General features: G+C 38.7%; 2 protein-coding genes across 2 annotated transcripts; one reads left to right on the top strand and one right to left on the bottom strand.

Annotated features, from left to right (window-relative positions):
- The first annotated feature begins 582 nt into the window (after positions 1-582).
- Positions 583-5562, top strand: LOC135632531 (uncharacterized). The gene is made up of 6 exons (XM_065141147.1): positions 583-704; positions 831-1211; positions 3224-3475; positions 3581-3724; positions 3810-4547; positions 4965-5562. Exons 2-6 carry the CDS (start codon positions 1098-1100, stop codon positions 5163-5165), a joined length of 1449 nt encoding a protein of 482 aa, XP_064997219.1. The 5' UTR covers positions 583-704; positions 831-1097; the 3' UTR covers positions 5166-5562.
- An 821-nt stretch (positions 5563-6383) lies between these two features.
- On the bottom strand, positions 6384-15490 carry LOC135632552 (probable protein phosphatase 2C 60). Its single transcript, XM_065141165.1, has 6 exons — positions 15123-15490; positions 14513-14923; positions 13517-13884; positions 9732-9968; positions 6956-7210; positions 6384-6760 (listed from the first exon to the last, which is right to left on the bottom strand). Exons 2-6 carry the CDS (start codon positions 14829-14831, stop codon positions 6683-6685), a joined length of 1257 nt encoding a protein of 418 aa, XP_064997237.1. The 5' UTR covers positions 14832-14923; positions 15123-15490; the 3' UTR covers positions 6384-6682.
- Between the last annotated feature and the right edge of the window lie 215 nt (positions 15491-15705).

The following is a 15705-nucleotide window of genomic DNA, read 5'->3' as shown; positions in this document are numbered from 1 at the left end:
GCATAAGCTGTAATCATTAGCTAAAAGAACCTCCGAGCCCTGTGCTTCCGAAATTTTCGGATTCGACCGTATCAAGTAAGAACACGAAGGGATGTGGAGAGGATGATTGTGTTCAGCTTCGAAGCTGCAGATCAGATATTTTCCATTCGTCTTGCTGAGCTTAATGGTCATGTGCGCAAGGCAACCAGTCCTGGTCTCAGGACGAGGACTCTTCGGGTGCCTTACCTTTTCCTGCCGTTTGTCGGGGCCTCGAAACCCCTCCTTAGAACAAGTGAATTTTCTAGACGTTATCTGGTCAGTCTTCCTCGATCTATTCCCGTACTCTCTTCGGATACTGAATCCAGTCTTCCATCCATACTGAGTGTAGAATTCGTGAGCGTCCTGTTCGGAGTCGAATTCCATTCCTTCTCGAGGCAGACAGCTGATAACCGAGTCCGTACAACTCTCCGTGCTTTCGTTATTTCCGAGATTATCCACCATGGAACCACAACAAATGAATTGGTCTTACCTTCCGACGCTGGAGGTGCTTCGATGGAGACGCCTTTGACAGCGTCCCAGCAGCAACAGCGACGATGGGGAGAGGCGGTGCACGGAGAAGGATTAGGGCACGGGGAGAGGAGACGGGCGGCGGCTTCGAATCGTTTGCAATTGGGGGTAGATCGAGTGGAGCGGTTCGCATCGGCAACAAATGAGCCGATGGAAATGTATAAAAGGAGGCGTTGATCGGCTGATGCATAAAATGAACAAAATAAGGAGTTATTAGAAAATTGCAGCTTTTTTATGTTGCGAGAGAAAACTCTTATTAAATGGACTCTGCACGTGCACCGCAGGTGAAGAGATACGCGTGGTGTGATAGATCGAGCGGAGCGCACCATCGACACCGCACCGCGTCGTCATCCTCGTCGCTATGTAATACCTCGCCGTCGTTTCGTTCCGTGGCGAGATCTTTGGGTAGTCCTCCATCGCCTTCGCATCGCGTCTCTTGCCCCCCTCCCCTCCCCTCCTCGCTGTTGTCGGACGCGAGGCGGTGATAGTTTCGCGAAGGAAGACCACCTGTGGGGAGTTTTTTACTCGAGAATCGCGTTTGAGGGTTCAGGATGGCTACCTCGGGCAAGCGGAAGAGGAGCTGCAGCAGTGGGATTCTCCTATGCCAGCGCGAGGTTGGGTTCCTCTCGCCGAGAACTTTTGCCCATCGCGCTGGGGCTTCCGAGGTGCGTCCCTATTGGTTTGGTTGTGTTCAATAGTTCCATTTTGTAGGGTATTTCAATTGAAGCTTTGATCATTACTTCATCTTGGAACCCTACTCTCAATTGTTTAATCGGTTTCAGCACAACTGATCCTTTCATCATAAGGTTTTATGTGAACTTGTAGATTCATTTTTCGGGTGAGAAAACTTCTCGTAACTTTTACAAGTGGCCAGTTTATTGATCAGAGTATGGACAGCGGATAGGCTCTCTTCATTATTTATGAAGGAACTATTCTTCATTGAGGAAAATTGTGAAGGTACACTAGAACAAAGTTTACATGACAACCAAGTGACTCCAATATAGTTGAAATTTAAGCGGTGTGTTGGTCCTCTGTTTACGACAACCTTGACGTTTGAAGGCTATTGCAGTATTCTTGGCCTAATTTCTAATTAGCTTGAAGCTGATAAAGGTTGAAGTTATAGGTTTAGCTTTGTGTTTCAAACTCTTAAAATGGCAGTATACCGTTTAGAAAATAGATGCAATATTAATGGAGAAAAGGGAGGATTTTGCATCTCTTTGGAGAGAGAGAGAGAGAGAGAGAGAGAGAGAGAGAGAGAGAGAGAGAGAGAGAGATTTAAATGTTGAACTTGAACTTGAACCGAAAACCAATATATGTCTGGAATATGACCTGTATGCATTGATTTTACAAGATGTGACTTGAAAGCCATGCTAAAGTTTGACTACAGTATATCAAAGGGAACTAGGGTGCACCTTAGTTTCATGGTAATGTTTTTCCTTTGCGATATAGAGACTCAGGGTTCGTGTTGTGAGAACAACCTCCTTAGGCAGTACATTGATGTTTCTAGAACCCTGCAATTGATGGGAATCCTGTGCAGTCGGTTTGTCCACCTTGGAAGCGACTTGCTTTTTTCTTTTTTTTATGACCATTTGCTTGGTTTTTTTGCCATGCCTCCTAACATATTCAAGGACATAAGCTAATAGTCCCTCAATTGCCATGTTAGGTTTTGCAAAAACCTTTTTCCTTCCATACCTTTTTTTATTGTAGTAGCTGTTGTAATCGAATCTTGCTCTTTTTTTTGTTTCTCAGTTTGAAGCTCTAGTTCAGGCCATTTTTTATTAGCTAGGTAGTCCTGCCATGACTTTTTTAGTTGTCATTTATCTTTCCATTATCCATGTCGGTGCATCATTCTCCTTTGCTTCCTCCACCTACTCCCCATCGGCTTCCTCAACCTCCTCCTTGAAGTGGCCTCCTCCTCCCTGCTGTTGCTGCTGTTGTACTCCTTTGCCTTATCACTTCCTGGTGTATATGTTCCTCTCTACTTGTAGTGGTTTGACTGGTTTCAATTGGAACCGACCAGTAGTATATATGTACTCGGTAATATACTTGTCTGGACACTGCCCGATACTGGTAATGCACTGAAATTTGAATTCTTAGCAGGAAGTACTATAAGTTGATGGTGGTACTTGTAAGTAGTGGTGCAAGATGATCACTCTGGTAGAGATCTAGTGGGTGTGTCTCGATTTGTATTTTTTGTGTGTATGGAACGTAAAGGAGGTGCTTATGATCTTTCACTGATAGTTTGCATGGGAGGTGCAGGATGAATTTACTTGCATTCTATGCTTTTTCTAATCTCGTCTCCGTAGACTCATGCAAGATTTGCAACACTTCTGGGTTTTTCTGTCTTCTGTCCATATATCAGGGAATCAATTTGACAAAGATATTATAGAGACTATTGTTTAAACATAAAAATGGCAGAAAATGACACAGGGCTTGAATTGGTGAATTATATGGGTAATAGAAGTAGCACTACAGTTGGAGAATTCAGCAAAATTTAGGAAAAGTAGAGGAAAGATCATATGTAGTAGCATAGCTGCTCCAATTTCTTCTGGAACCTTCATTTTTTTTAAAAAGTTTAAGCTTCTTTAGTTTCATGGCTGAATTTGATTGAAATATTATGCATATTGCTTGTGATATTCTAGATTTTCAAAAAAAAATTAAACCTTTTTGTTGACAGGTTCTTGTTTTGCGTTTGGGAATTGACAGAAAGCTAAACAAGCATGAAGGTTGTGTGAATACTGTGAGCTTAAACGCAGATGGGAACATTCTTGTATCAGGATCAGATGATAGAACAGTAATACTATGGGATTGGGCTGTTGGAACTGTTAGGATTTCATTCAACTCTGGCCACAAAAACAATGTTTTCCAAGCACGCTTCATGCCTTACTCTAGCGACCGGACTATTGTTACATCTGCTGCTGATGGAGAGGTATATGCTTTCATAAGTTGCTTTCTTTTAGTGTTGTTCCCTCTTTAATGTTCTCTTTTTTATTTGCAGATATAATATCTCTTTGGCCTTAATTAATGTCATCAGGTGAGACTTGCCCAGTTACGTGAAGGTGGACAAGTAGCTGTAAAATTGCTAGCTGAACATGATGGTGCGGTCCATAAGGTGGCTATCGAGCCTGGAAGTCCTCATGTTTTTTTTAGCTGCGGTGAAGATGGCCTGGTTCGGCACGTGAGTTTTCAATTGGTCTCTTCTTGTTTGCAACTTTTACCAATATGCCATCTTGCATGTTCCTGACACAGTTTCTTCCTCCTAGTTCGACCTGAGATCCAAAAGTTCAACAAAGCTCTTCATATGCAGATCTTTTACAAGCAGCATAGCTTATATGTCACTTGTTAATCTAAATGCTATTGCGATAGATCCAAGAAATCCCAACTTTTTTGCAGTTGCTGGAGCTGATGACTATGCTCGTGTTTATGACATTCGCAAGTATAAATGGGATGGGTCAACAAATTACGGTTATCCATATGATTGCTTCTGTCCTCCACATCTGATTGATCATACAGAAGGCATAACAGGCTTGGCATACTCAGACACCAGTGAGCTGCTAGCATCTTATATCAACGAGTTCATCTATCTGTTTCCGAAGGATCAAGGTCTGGGCTCAAATCCTGTTGCTGCATTCTTAGAGTTGGATAGTGATTCAGATGATAAGTCTGATGTAGATGCAACATCTCTATCTCCTATTGATACAAATGTGAGGCCTGGACTCAGGGTCTACAAAGGGCACCGCAACAGAAACACAGTAAAGGGTGTCAGCTTCTTTGGGCCTAATTGTGAGTATGTGGTTAGTGGGTCTGATTGTGGACGCATATTTATTTGGAGGAAGAAAGATGGGGAACTCTTGCGTGCAATGGAAGGAGACAAGTATGTGGTGAATTGTATTGAATCTCACCCTTATACCACCATGATTGCAAGTAGTGGAATGGAAAATGACATAAAAATCTGGGTTCCTAACACAAAGGAACCTGCCCAAACCATAAATCTGGATGAGGTACGTATCATGAATATCCTAGTACTTTGTGTCTGCTTAAGCTGACTTGTGTTCTCAGTTATCCTTAACCACTCCGAATCTTAGGATCATAAATATATTGGATTTGATGCGACTTGGTCTCAAGAACATTCAAAATCACCTTATTGAAATTTGAAACAACCAAGGTTATTTATTTAGAATACATGACATAGACTTGAATGCTAAAAAGTCATTTTAGGTTTTGGCAATTTTCATCCCTAATGAGGCATCATTTCCATGCTATTCTATTTATTATTAGTTTAGGAACAGAGTAACATATCTGCTCAGAAAAGATTTTTATTACTTTTCTATTCGCAAGTGCACTTCCTTTTTCAGTTACACAATATTACTGTTGCTTTCTCACAAACATCTAATGTCACTTTTTTTTTTCATGGGAAGTTTCTGATGACAAATCGGTTGGATTCTGAATTCGACTATGATGATGAATATGACTGTGATAATGACGACGACGATGATGACAATGATGATGATCATGACAGTGATGATGATGATGATGTCAGCTTTGGTGACGGCGATGATGACATTGATATCGACGATAATGACATGGACTACTATACCCATTTCAACAATTGGCCATGAAAACAACAGGAGTTGGGACAAAGTCAATTACCTAGTGGATACAAAAATCTTGTTCCCCAAATTAACTGCTGGAACAAAGCCAACTCTTTTCAAGATCATGAGCCTCAATTTGAATTAGACAAGTTAAAATGCTTAATAGGAAGTTTTAGAAGATTGTTTTAGCAATACCCAAAATCATGTAAGTCAACTTGCATATCTTGCTTCAATATCTGCTCTTTCTTTTGTAAAGAGATAGCTATACACAGACACTACAAGGGGGTTTCCACTGTTCAGTTAGCAATGATATTTATGCTATGTAATTAATGTTATCTCCAATGTGTTGTATTCCTTGTTAATTCGGTCTGTTGTCTCACTTGCCAGGATTATCAATCAGTTCACTCTTTGTCGTTTCTCTCAATTTTGTCTTTCATGCTTCCATTTCTCTTCTCAGTACAGCAAACAAGTTGATGTGATTTCTATCTTCGAGTCCAACAGGGTGATCTCTCTTTCATTCGGTGATTGGTGCTTGTTGAGATCTTTGCCTCTGCTAAAGAGCAGGTATCTTACCGTGGTCTTAAACTGCATCTTTTGATCTTTAGTTCCTGTGAAAATTGCAACCTCTTGAGACTTTGTTGCTGCAGACAAAACGTCTTGGCACCTTCTACCTTGCCCTAAATGACATTAATGGGTCACTGTAGAGAACTAAGAGAAAACACTCAAAGATTAAGAGAGAATTTATCTTTTATTAATGATCGATTAAGGCACCTATTTCTGCAGGATGATGATGCTATTTTGACCCAAGACTGTTGCCTTCACGTACTACAAATGGCATCCTCGTCAAGCATCAAGTGATGATGCTTGATGACCTCGATTGATGGTATCGAAAAGAGGATGTATTAGAACTCATGCTTCTGTAGGAACTTGGCAAGAGGTGATTTCGTGAGTTGGCAGGCAATTATAGGATTGATTCACATAAATATATTGTAAGCTTAAATGATTGAACAAATAAAAGATAAATTTAATGAAACATAATAGTATAACAACAACATAAAATCTCAACTATTTCTATATGAAACTTTTGCTGCCATTAAAAATGAAACATAACACTAGTAGTGCAAATCAATTCTTAGTCTAGCACTAGAATGAAGGTGGGCACTCAAGAGATTCCTCCTACCATAAGGTTTCCAAGCTATATGAAGAATGATAGCATAGTTAGTTTATATGTAAACACAGGAACACTTGAAATACATGGTTCTTTACTTGTTCATATCACCTCCCCATGTTTTTTCTTATATATAGATGAAAAACAATTCAGCTGCAGTTCATACAACACATGCACCTACTGTTTCTCATGACATATAACCAATCCATGTGTGCAGTAAGAAATCACCTCACTGGACACCTCAGATCCGTCCTGATGGATGAACGATAAGTTACTCGAGATTCTGCTCTGCTAGCAGTTATTGGTTAGTGACAACATCAAGGAGTTCGATCACCAGGAAAGGCCCTGTTCTGGCATATTCTGAAGACCAAGTGGATCAAAGAAAAGGCATGAGGTCCATGATAAGGAAATTATTCAGAGTGATGCCATTGCGCTGGAGGTCCACTGCTGATGCCTGAAATAAGCATACTGCTAGGGTAATGATCCTGTGTGTAAGAAATAGTACAATGTCGTAGGTTAAGACAGACATATTATCTGCTGAAGTTAATCTCTGCTTATGTAATCGAGAGCTCGATCATGGAGGTTGGTCTGGTTTAATTTAGTACATATGATTAATGAACCGAGATGAATCCATCGGGGAGGCTCAGACCTCAGTTGGAGTTGTACAAGGAGCAAGAGATTTGTGTGGCACATTAATACCACCCCCTCTCACTGACAGAGAGGGGCCCCTGAGTGAGTTGGCTCTGCTAACAAGATTGGAGTCAAGGAACACGACGATAACAGTTATGTCATCGTGGAAATGCCGACGTACTCCACGATCAATCTTCTTGAGATCAGAGTACCTCATTTCCCGTTTCTTGGCTGCTTCTTGAAGGGCAGCTTTTACAAGCCTTCGAGCACTTCCCTGCAGGTTTAATTGATTTGAATTAATCAGACCCAACTATCTACAAATACAAACAATGTGCTATACTGAAAGGCATGTTAATAGAACTTTTGTCCAATGGACGATTCAATAATTAAAAGTACCACAATCAATTATCTAAATCAATAGAAATAAACTGCTAACCAGTACTCATGGTAAACAATACATTGTAGACATTGTTACCAAACGTCAAACCCCACTTTCAGATGTGTCAATGTGTTGGGTATCCATCTGACAATCTTTAAACATTTTGATCAGATATACATGCATAAAGGCATCCTGGTTGTGGTGTCTACGAGAAGCTTTGAGTCAAATTTGTAAAAGAATTTTGCAATTTCAGTCATTTCTAAACTATTAGCTATAAGCATTTCATAGAATCACATGCATCCTGCATCTGAAATAGGCATGGTTCTCAGTTCCATGTGTTACATATGTGATGTCAAGTGTAGAGTAGCCACTACTAACTGATGTTTCTCTATTTGGAGATAGAGAAAGGCCTGTATGAGAAGATTAGTTGAAGTTATTAAAATATTTTATTGCTAAAAACTATACTGTAAAATAGCCACGAAATATATACAAGAGTTTCGGTAGACTTATTTATACTTTATAGGGCTACTAAAGGCCAACCCTAGTTACAATATGCTAAACATGACTGATGATGGAACACACTTTTAAATTAACCAAATTCATTTATAAAACCCAAGCCATTTCCGCATTTTTGTAGTAATATGGGTCCACGTGACTACTACCCTCTCGATGTATATCATAATCCCTAACTTTGTGTCATGTGCGAATGTGGCCTGACATGGTGACGACAAAGAATGGAGATCTCAAACAACACCTGACTCACATAATCAAGCAAGTAATGATAGTCATCTCCATTATTGTAAAAGCCCCCATGCCTTCAATTTTGAGATTGACTTGCCTTGGTGATTGAACTTCATCATGTTTTGGAACTCCCATGTACATCTCTAAACTGATCAACCATCCACGACATGATGATGACAACTCCTATAAGTGGAATGCAATAGACATCAGCATCATTCTATTGCCTTGAACCTCTAAAGGATATTGGTTGCTTCGCTTCTGATCTTCAAGACAATGAAGAATATAATTGGCTCCATATCAAACTTCAATTTCTAAATGAGCTTAAATGTGATGAAGTTATTGGTCTAATCAGTGTCGATTAGTATTGCAGAGAGCAATCATACAGAGAAGCTGAAAATTTCAGGGCCAGCAGAACTCAGATTCGTCACATCGCTTGTAGGAAACTTCATTATATTTTCTTTAGTGGCAAAGCCAATTCCAAGCAAAGCCCTTCTTCTCAGCCAAGATCAGCATACTAACTGGCTTTCACCTAAAGCAGAGGATACCCCCTTTGTTAATGGGCTAGTGTTGTTTGCAAAAGAAATAGTTAATATAGATTCATCAGGTTAGTGTGAGATCCGCTAACCTTTGTTCTTCGGGTATGCAAGGCCTCCTAGTGGGAAAGATGTTATTCTACAACTTTGGCCACAGCAAAAGTGGCAAGCAGTAGACAGATTGACTGTTGATACCTCAGTATGCCTACAATCTTTTAGGCTATCGATAATCTATGAGATACCTGGAATCATGGTACCAAATACCAATTCTCACAAATTCATCCTGACATTTTGTTACAATTCCCATCTCAATCAATTATGAAGCTTGATACTATAATTCACTCCAAATTTAACCATCAAGGTCTCCAAAAATCATCTCCATGTATGTACTTCGCCTATCCTGAGTATTATTTGTACCACTATATAGTAACATACTCCCAAGTGAAAGAAAGCCATACCAAATTTGGAGTCCCCAAGAGTAGCTATGCATTGAAAACACTTGCACAAAGAAGAGCCAATTCAGACGATGACTTTTGCTTTACTTTGGAAAATTCAACTGCTTAATAGATTGCCCAAGCCCCTAAAAGAGAGGTGCTCTGGTGACGGAAGTGGCACAGGGTTTTAATGTTGTTGCTAAGGCTATAGCAGTCTGTTTATTCCTCCCACATACAGGTTGTGAAATCATCTTATTTCAATAGTATAAGCCCAATTCCTATCAAGTTTAATAAAGACCAATGTAGTTTTGATCAATTTCTAGCTATATAACCAAAAATTTGGTCAAAATCAACTAAAACTGACTGAATTCAGTAGCAATTGGCCAAGTTTATGCCATTTAATGACCTCAAAAGAAGAAAGAATAGAGAGGTGAGTGAAAGAAAAGGAGGAAAAGGCAGCAAAAAAGGAAAAAAAGGAAAGAAAAAAGGCTACCACTATGGAACAGAGATGCTACTATTTTGTTTGCTATTTATTGCAAATGTCATGTTTGTCATATGCTCCCATACTATAAAATGAGTACTCAATACCAGTTGGAAATTAGGAAAGATATGGATTCAAAGATCAGATCAACAAAGTATGAGACAATTTTGTGAAATCAAAACCATAATTATCGATACCACATGCGAAGAATTGAATATAGAACTCACACTGTGAGAATTCTTTTGAACAATATTAACAGCTTCTTGATTATTAAGATGCTCCCAAAGGCCATCAGATGCAAATATAAGGAACTGATCTTGAGGTTGTAGTGGTTGCACAGTAATTGATGGCACTGAGCTCAGTATAGGCTTCTTGAAAGGTTCACGAAGTCTAAATTTCACATGCAATGGTTCACGATTAAATTCTGCCTTCTTTAGGTACACATCACCAATTGACCTGGAGATCTGCAATAGTCATGTATTCTTGATCAGAATGAAGAAACAAAAGAAATTGAAAAACAGCTAAATATAAAATCATAAATGAAGGTTGAACACACAGGATCAGTTATATTACAAACATATTAGGACTCTTAGCCACCAAGAAGACTCAAACTTGGATACCAAAGGCTCTCCACAATAGCTGATTAAATGAACCATACACATGTTTGAAAATTACTAAGTAAACTCTAGACCTGCTATCACACAGAGTGGATGAGAATACATGATGAAGTCCTTTCCTTCTGTAAGTTGACTAGGATTGAGCTGTAAACCCCACTCCCAAGCTCGACAGGCCTCATAGAGAGCTGGACTAGAGTGCTTTGAGCAGAATCTGCTGGACTGACATGCTGTAGGCTGCACCAAGCTATCAAAGGCCAAACCAAGCTATGTCAGCCCTGTGTTGTGCCCTTGTCATTGTTGGGAAGGCTGACCTAGGACCAAATAGACCCTGGCTGAGCCCCAGAAAGATGCAAGTGGTCTGAGATTAGACCAAAATGCAAATGTTTTCACTCACTTGGATCCACTATATCCAGGTGTCCAGGATCAAACTGTATTTTGACATCTTTAAGCTTGCATCCTTCTTTTTCTTCATGCATGCTAAAGCAAAATAAAATGCTGCAAATTAGGGCCTACAAGTTGGTGAAAAAAATCGTCATGATGTGTTCTATCGCAGTAGGGACCAGAAAACATTTAGATCTTGGAATCACTTCACTCGATGAAATTTGAACCCAACAAAATCTTTTTCAACTTGTCATTCACCGTCACAACTTGTGGAAGACTTTTGGAATATCTGGGTAAGTCAGAAATTTGCTGCATATGTCTTCATCAACTGCCCTTGATTATCATCAACAGTTGAAGCCATAGTATTGATCCAGCAAAAGAAATGATCTCTGGCCATGATGTAGCTTTGGGGCTATAAGATATTCAAGTGATACACCCTTTGGTGTGCTTTCCAGCTGTCAAAGAGCTTCTGAAGAAAGTTGAACAGGTCGATCAGGTACAATCTGAAGTTCCAACATCAATTTCTTGTAAGCTGAAATTTTAAGCAGCTGCTGAGATTTTTCTGGGTTGATCTAGGGGCCTGCTGAGGCTTCTAGGATAGACTTTGAAATCAGATTATATCATGGGCTCATCCAGAGGTGCAACCAAGGTAACTGAAAGGAAGCATTAAATTGCTACAGATCAACCTAGATACTTTTACTTGATAGTTTAGGGATTTCTTAAGATATTTTCACCATTTAGTACAAATAGAAACCGACTCTGCTTAGGATTTAAGGCATAGAAACCTACAGAGGCTATGCCTGGATGATTTTTATATTTTAATTGGAAAAAATTATTCTAGTTGATAGGTCAGGGAGAATTCTTCTAAAATAACAAAGTGCTTGTTAAATGCAACACTAACATATAAATTGAACATTATTACTTACAATACTCAAGAACTTGAGAAGACTTATGCCAGCTATCTAAGTATAAATTAGTCAGTTATTCTTTCATTCTACCACATAAATTCCCTATATCCTACTGAAAGATAAAACCCTAGAATAATTAGGCTTTTTGACATCATTTGTCACATCTAAGCAGGTTAAAGTTATTCATCACACTATTCTATCTCAAGCTTAAACCAACAGAAAAAGCCTCCGTAAAGTGGCAATGCATAACCAGAACTAGATAGAGGCAAACTTGACTAGGATAATTTAGTTCCACTAGGAATAATGCCCTTCATAGAAGTAGAAAATCAGTATTGAAAACTGCTAAAATAAGTGCAACCGGGTATTTTTTTTATGATGTCCTAGATTACATGTAAGTAAATCCATGCTAATCAAACATCTTGAATAAAGGTCCCAAAAGAAAGTGACTCCGTAACATTTTCTACAGTATTTTCATGGCTGTCTTTAGTCAAAGGATGCTTTAAGTTGCATCAGCGAACAACTTCTGTGAATGATAGGGTGATTCAAATTTTCAGTCAGCATATTATTTAAAGAAGGATATAAAATCCACAAATTCTTCAAAGCTATGTGAAAGTGTTTGTACATGGAAGTAAAAAAAAAAGGCCAAAAATTTTTCTTCTTTAAGCTTTATTTTAAAGATGGTGTGTGAACACATGGAGATTTTTCCAGTTGGCTCCCCTGACTCTTAAAGATTAGCTTACTACCTGCATAAGATTTTCTCTGACATAACTATTGATGGAACCTTTATAATCATTTAAATGAGAAAAAAAATGATAAAATGGAAAAGCTTTTTGAGTAACTTGATAAGTTATCCTTCATACTGAACTCTTCGGTCAGAAGAAAAGCACTCTCTCCCACAATAAAAGAAAATGCAAATGATGTCCGGAAATATAGATAAGATCATAAGATTATGGTTCAAACTCAATGCCACATAAAATGCTGCAGCTCCAATAATCTAAAAGCTCAATCAAACACCAGTAGGTGGTTGCAGAGGGACTGAGATAATCAGTTTGGAATAAGAGTAGAAGAAAACTTTTAGCAACAAAGACTGCAAAACGTATGCAATATCATATTATATCAGATGTCAAAAGAATAATATGGAGTTCTAGAAAAAACATGGCAAAAAATATTGTAAAACATGATGGCAAAAAAATACTAATCCTGTATGTAAAATTCATCACCAAGACATTTGCCTCTAAGTCCATGATGGAATTAAAGTCTGATGACAATACTATATAAATATTATCTTAAAACAAGGAAAAACCCCATCCACAAGGCTTCCGCCCAAAGCAAGATTTGGGGAGGGTCAGCCAGCCATAACAATGATATGAATTCAAATTTTCAATCGTTATGCATCTCTCCATTGGTTCTGAATAAAATTTAATATCACAATTCACAAGAAGGATACATAAGAAATACCAGAATTACTTATATTACTAATGAGCATTCTTAGTGGCTTACTCTCTTTGTACATTTTTAAGCTCTGAAATGATCAAAGCAATAGTGAGCTTTGAAATTCTTATTAAGAAAGTCAATGTTATTGTGCATAGTGTTTAAATTTAAAATTTCAGTTGTTTAATTAATATATTTTGACCTTAAATACAATTTTTTCCATGTTTTCATAATAGCTTATTTTTCATGTAGTTCAATTTGAAGATATGAATTGCATTTATGACTCTACCACCTAACAAGTAACAACACATGTTTCCACTTAATTCCTTTCTCATGGAAACATAGCTTAGGCAGAGAAACATGAAAACTGTCTTACTTAACATGTTTATGTACTTAATCTCTAAGCAAAACTAACTAAATTGCCACATGGAGTGACCATTGAGAAAAATCCAAGTGTGTTTTTTACCAAAGTAATGCTTGGTAGGTTGCACGCACATAGCGCAACTAAAGTGTCCAATAAGTCCCCTTATACTGATCATATATATTCTTGTGAAAATTTGGGTGAAGAATATATAGATAGTAAGTAATGTTTAAGAAAATAATTTATCTTATGTATGAAAATTAAACCCACAGATGGCATATGCATATATATACACACACAAATATGATATGCACCTGGATTAGGCCCTTCACACGCAAAACATTATGCTTCATAACAACAATTTGTTTATCATCGGGATGCATTGACTGCAACTCTCGTCGCACAGACTCAATTCCTACGTTGTGCTCAACTGACAATTGCACAGCCAAAACTTCTCCGGTTGCTTTGACAACTCGCCCTAAAACAACACGGGAGTCCCCAAGATTAGCTATATGTAGCATACCACCACAGATTACACCAACCAGACAACACGTGCCGACAGCTGCAATCTGAGGTTTTACAGGCCATTGTTTGGTCACCAGGGAGGTAAATCCCTCCTCAGTTGCTTGGTATGCCTTTCGTATTACATCAGCCGACATCAACTGCTGCTCTGTTGCAAATCCTGCCAACACAACCACTTCAATCAAATAGGTCCTGATAACTACAAAGTACAAACTATATTAAAGATATTAAATGATGCCACTGAAATGCATGCATACATCTGCATTACAATAACTTGAGAACTAGCAGCAAATCAGAATAAGATTCTAATAGATGGTAGGAGAAGAGAATTGAGATATGATGCATTAGATATTCATGACTTAAAACATAATGCAAGAAGAAGAAAAAATGGATTAGCGACTTCCAAGAAGCAGCATAACCCAACTGAAAAAGAAACAATTTCGTTATTCATATAATTAGTTCTTGGCATCATTATAACAATCCTAGACAGCAGATAAAGCTAGTTGCAACTGAGTTACTTGACAGACAATACAACATTGGTTACCCTCTATGTAAATCCAGATAAGAGCTTGCTTGGGAATTGAGGAAACTAACTACCCATTTAATCGCCATAAAATTGTATACAAGGTTTTCAACAAAAATTCATATAATAAATCCATATGATGGCGATATAACTATCTTCTAAACGAGCAACATATTTTCCTGTCCAAGCAAGACTGAAGTACCAATTAATTGAGCAATAATTAATGTTTAAAAATGATATTGAGTAATGCAAGTTAAGAACTTACTCTTTAGGTGCTGGAAGATATGATCATTGACATAACGGGAAGTCTCTGGACCACCATGCCCATCATAAACCCCAACAAAAGTCCCGTATGGTCCAAATTCAAGTGAGCTCAAAGGTCCTGACTCGATCTGGCTCTGGTCTTCAAGCAAGTTGTTAGCTTGTACCACAGCCATGGAGAACTCACCGTAAACATGCTGCCCGCCGTCCTTGTACCAGAGAAGCCCATCCTGCCAACCAACCACATCAGAGCCTGTGTGGGCATATTTGTGTGATGATGGCCGCCAGCAGGCCTTCAATAGGTTCATCAATTTCGCAAACATCCCTCATCTCATCTAAGCCCACGTTTGAGTTCTCAACATCTGTCCTATCTTAATTTGCCTTCTTAAATTGAAAGCCCTGACCTTCTTTTAGTCTGGATCAAAAGGAAGCATATCAATTGCATTAGTTGCAAGATAAAGACATCAGATAAAGGCAGTTTAATTAAAACTACTGGATCTGGAGGGCCAGCAGAAACTCAACCCTCGGTCTAATCCCATGTAGTCTTAGTCAAACCACATAACGGATCAACAACCTAAAACCAAGGACTACAAGTTTGATACTTCATCGGTTACCTTTGCAAATCCAACGTCCGATGGCGAGACCAACGAACATCAAGTCGCGGAAGCAAGCAATACGATCTGTTCGCCGGTCCTCAACAGAACATCTTCCTTCCCATCAATCTCAACCAGGGACTCCACCCAAAAGAAATCGCCGCTCAGGAATCACCCCCCAAATCCGAGGCGTTAGAGAGGAATTGGCCGTAAAACCCAACTTCCGGACGGGAATCGCCTCCAGAACGCCTCAGATACGCGGGATGCGTTCCTTGTACCAGTGATCCAAGAAAAGTAGGATTGCCGTTCAAGGAGGACGGCTCTTAGCAGCCAAGTCCCAGTGGTCGAAGGCGTTTTCACACGAACCTCGCTAGCAATATTTGGAATAGCGTCCTGATCCTTGTTAACAACATTATGTCATGCATGATCGCATGTTCCAAGCATCTAATTTATTTAAATTTAAAAATATTTTTGGATTAAAAATACGATGTTAATGTTATTATCATATTGCATCTATCACCACTGCTACTATATTTAAACTCAATTTTATGGTAATACGCTCATCAAATTTTTATAGATTAATTCATGTTTTTTACTCACTTTT

The sequence above is a fragment of the Musa acuminata genome, chromosome BXJ1-3, assembly GCF_036884655.1.
Source record: "Musa acuminata AAA Group cultivar baxijiao chromosome BXJ1-3, Cavendish_Baxijiao_AAA, whole genome shotgun sequence".
NCBI classification, from domain to species: Eukaryota; Viridiplantae; Streptophyta; class Magnoliopsida; order Zingiberales; family Musaceae; genus Musa; species Musa acuminata.
Note: the sequence above shows the minus strand (reverse complement) of the source record. Positions and strands in the feature narration are given on the sequence as shown.

What these genes read in the sequence shown, in the direction of transcription:
- LOC135632531 (XM_065141147.1), top strand. Translation starts at nt 1,098, where the DNA reads ATGGCTACCTCGGGCAAGCGGAAGAGGAGCTGCAGCAGTGGGATTCTC. An exon ending in ATCGCGCTGGGGCTTCCGAG is followed by an intron (nt 1,212 to 3,223) that starts GTGCGTCCCTAT and finishes TTTTGTTGACAG; the next exon opens with GTTCTTGTTTTGCGTTTGGG. An exon ending in AAGATGGCCTGGTTCGGCAC is followed by an intron (nt 3,725 to 3,809) that starts GTGAGTTTTCAA and finishes TCTTCCTCCTAG; the next exon opens with TTCGACCTGAGATCCAAAAG.
- LOC135632552 (XM_065141165.1), bottom strand. Translation starts at nt 14,831, where the DNA reads ATGTTTGCGAAATTGATGAACCTATTGAAGGCCTGCTGGCGGCCATCA. An exon ending in TTCAAAAGAATTCTCACAGT is followed by an intron (nt 7,211 to 9,731) that starts GTGAGTTCTATA and finishes TTAAACCTGCAG; the next exon opens with GGAAGTGCTCGAAGGCTTGT. An exon ending in CTTGTACAACTCCAACTGAG is followed by an intron (nt 6,761 to 6,955) that starts GTCTGAGCCTCC and finishes TGCTTATTTCAG; the next exon opens with GCATCAGCAGTGGACCTCCA.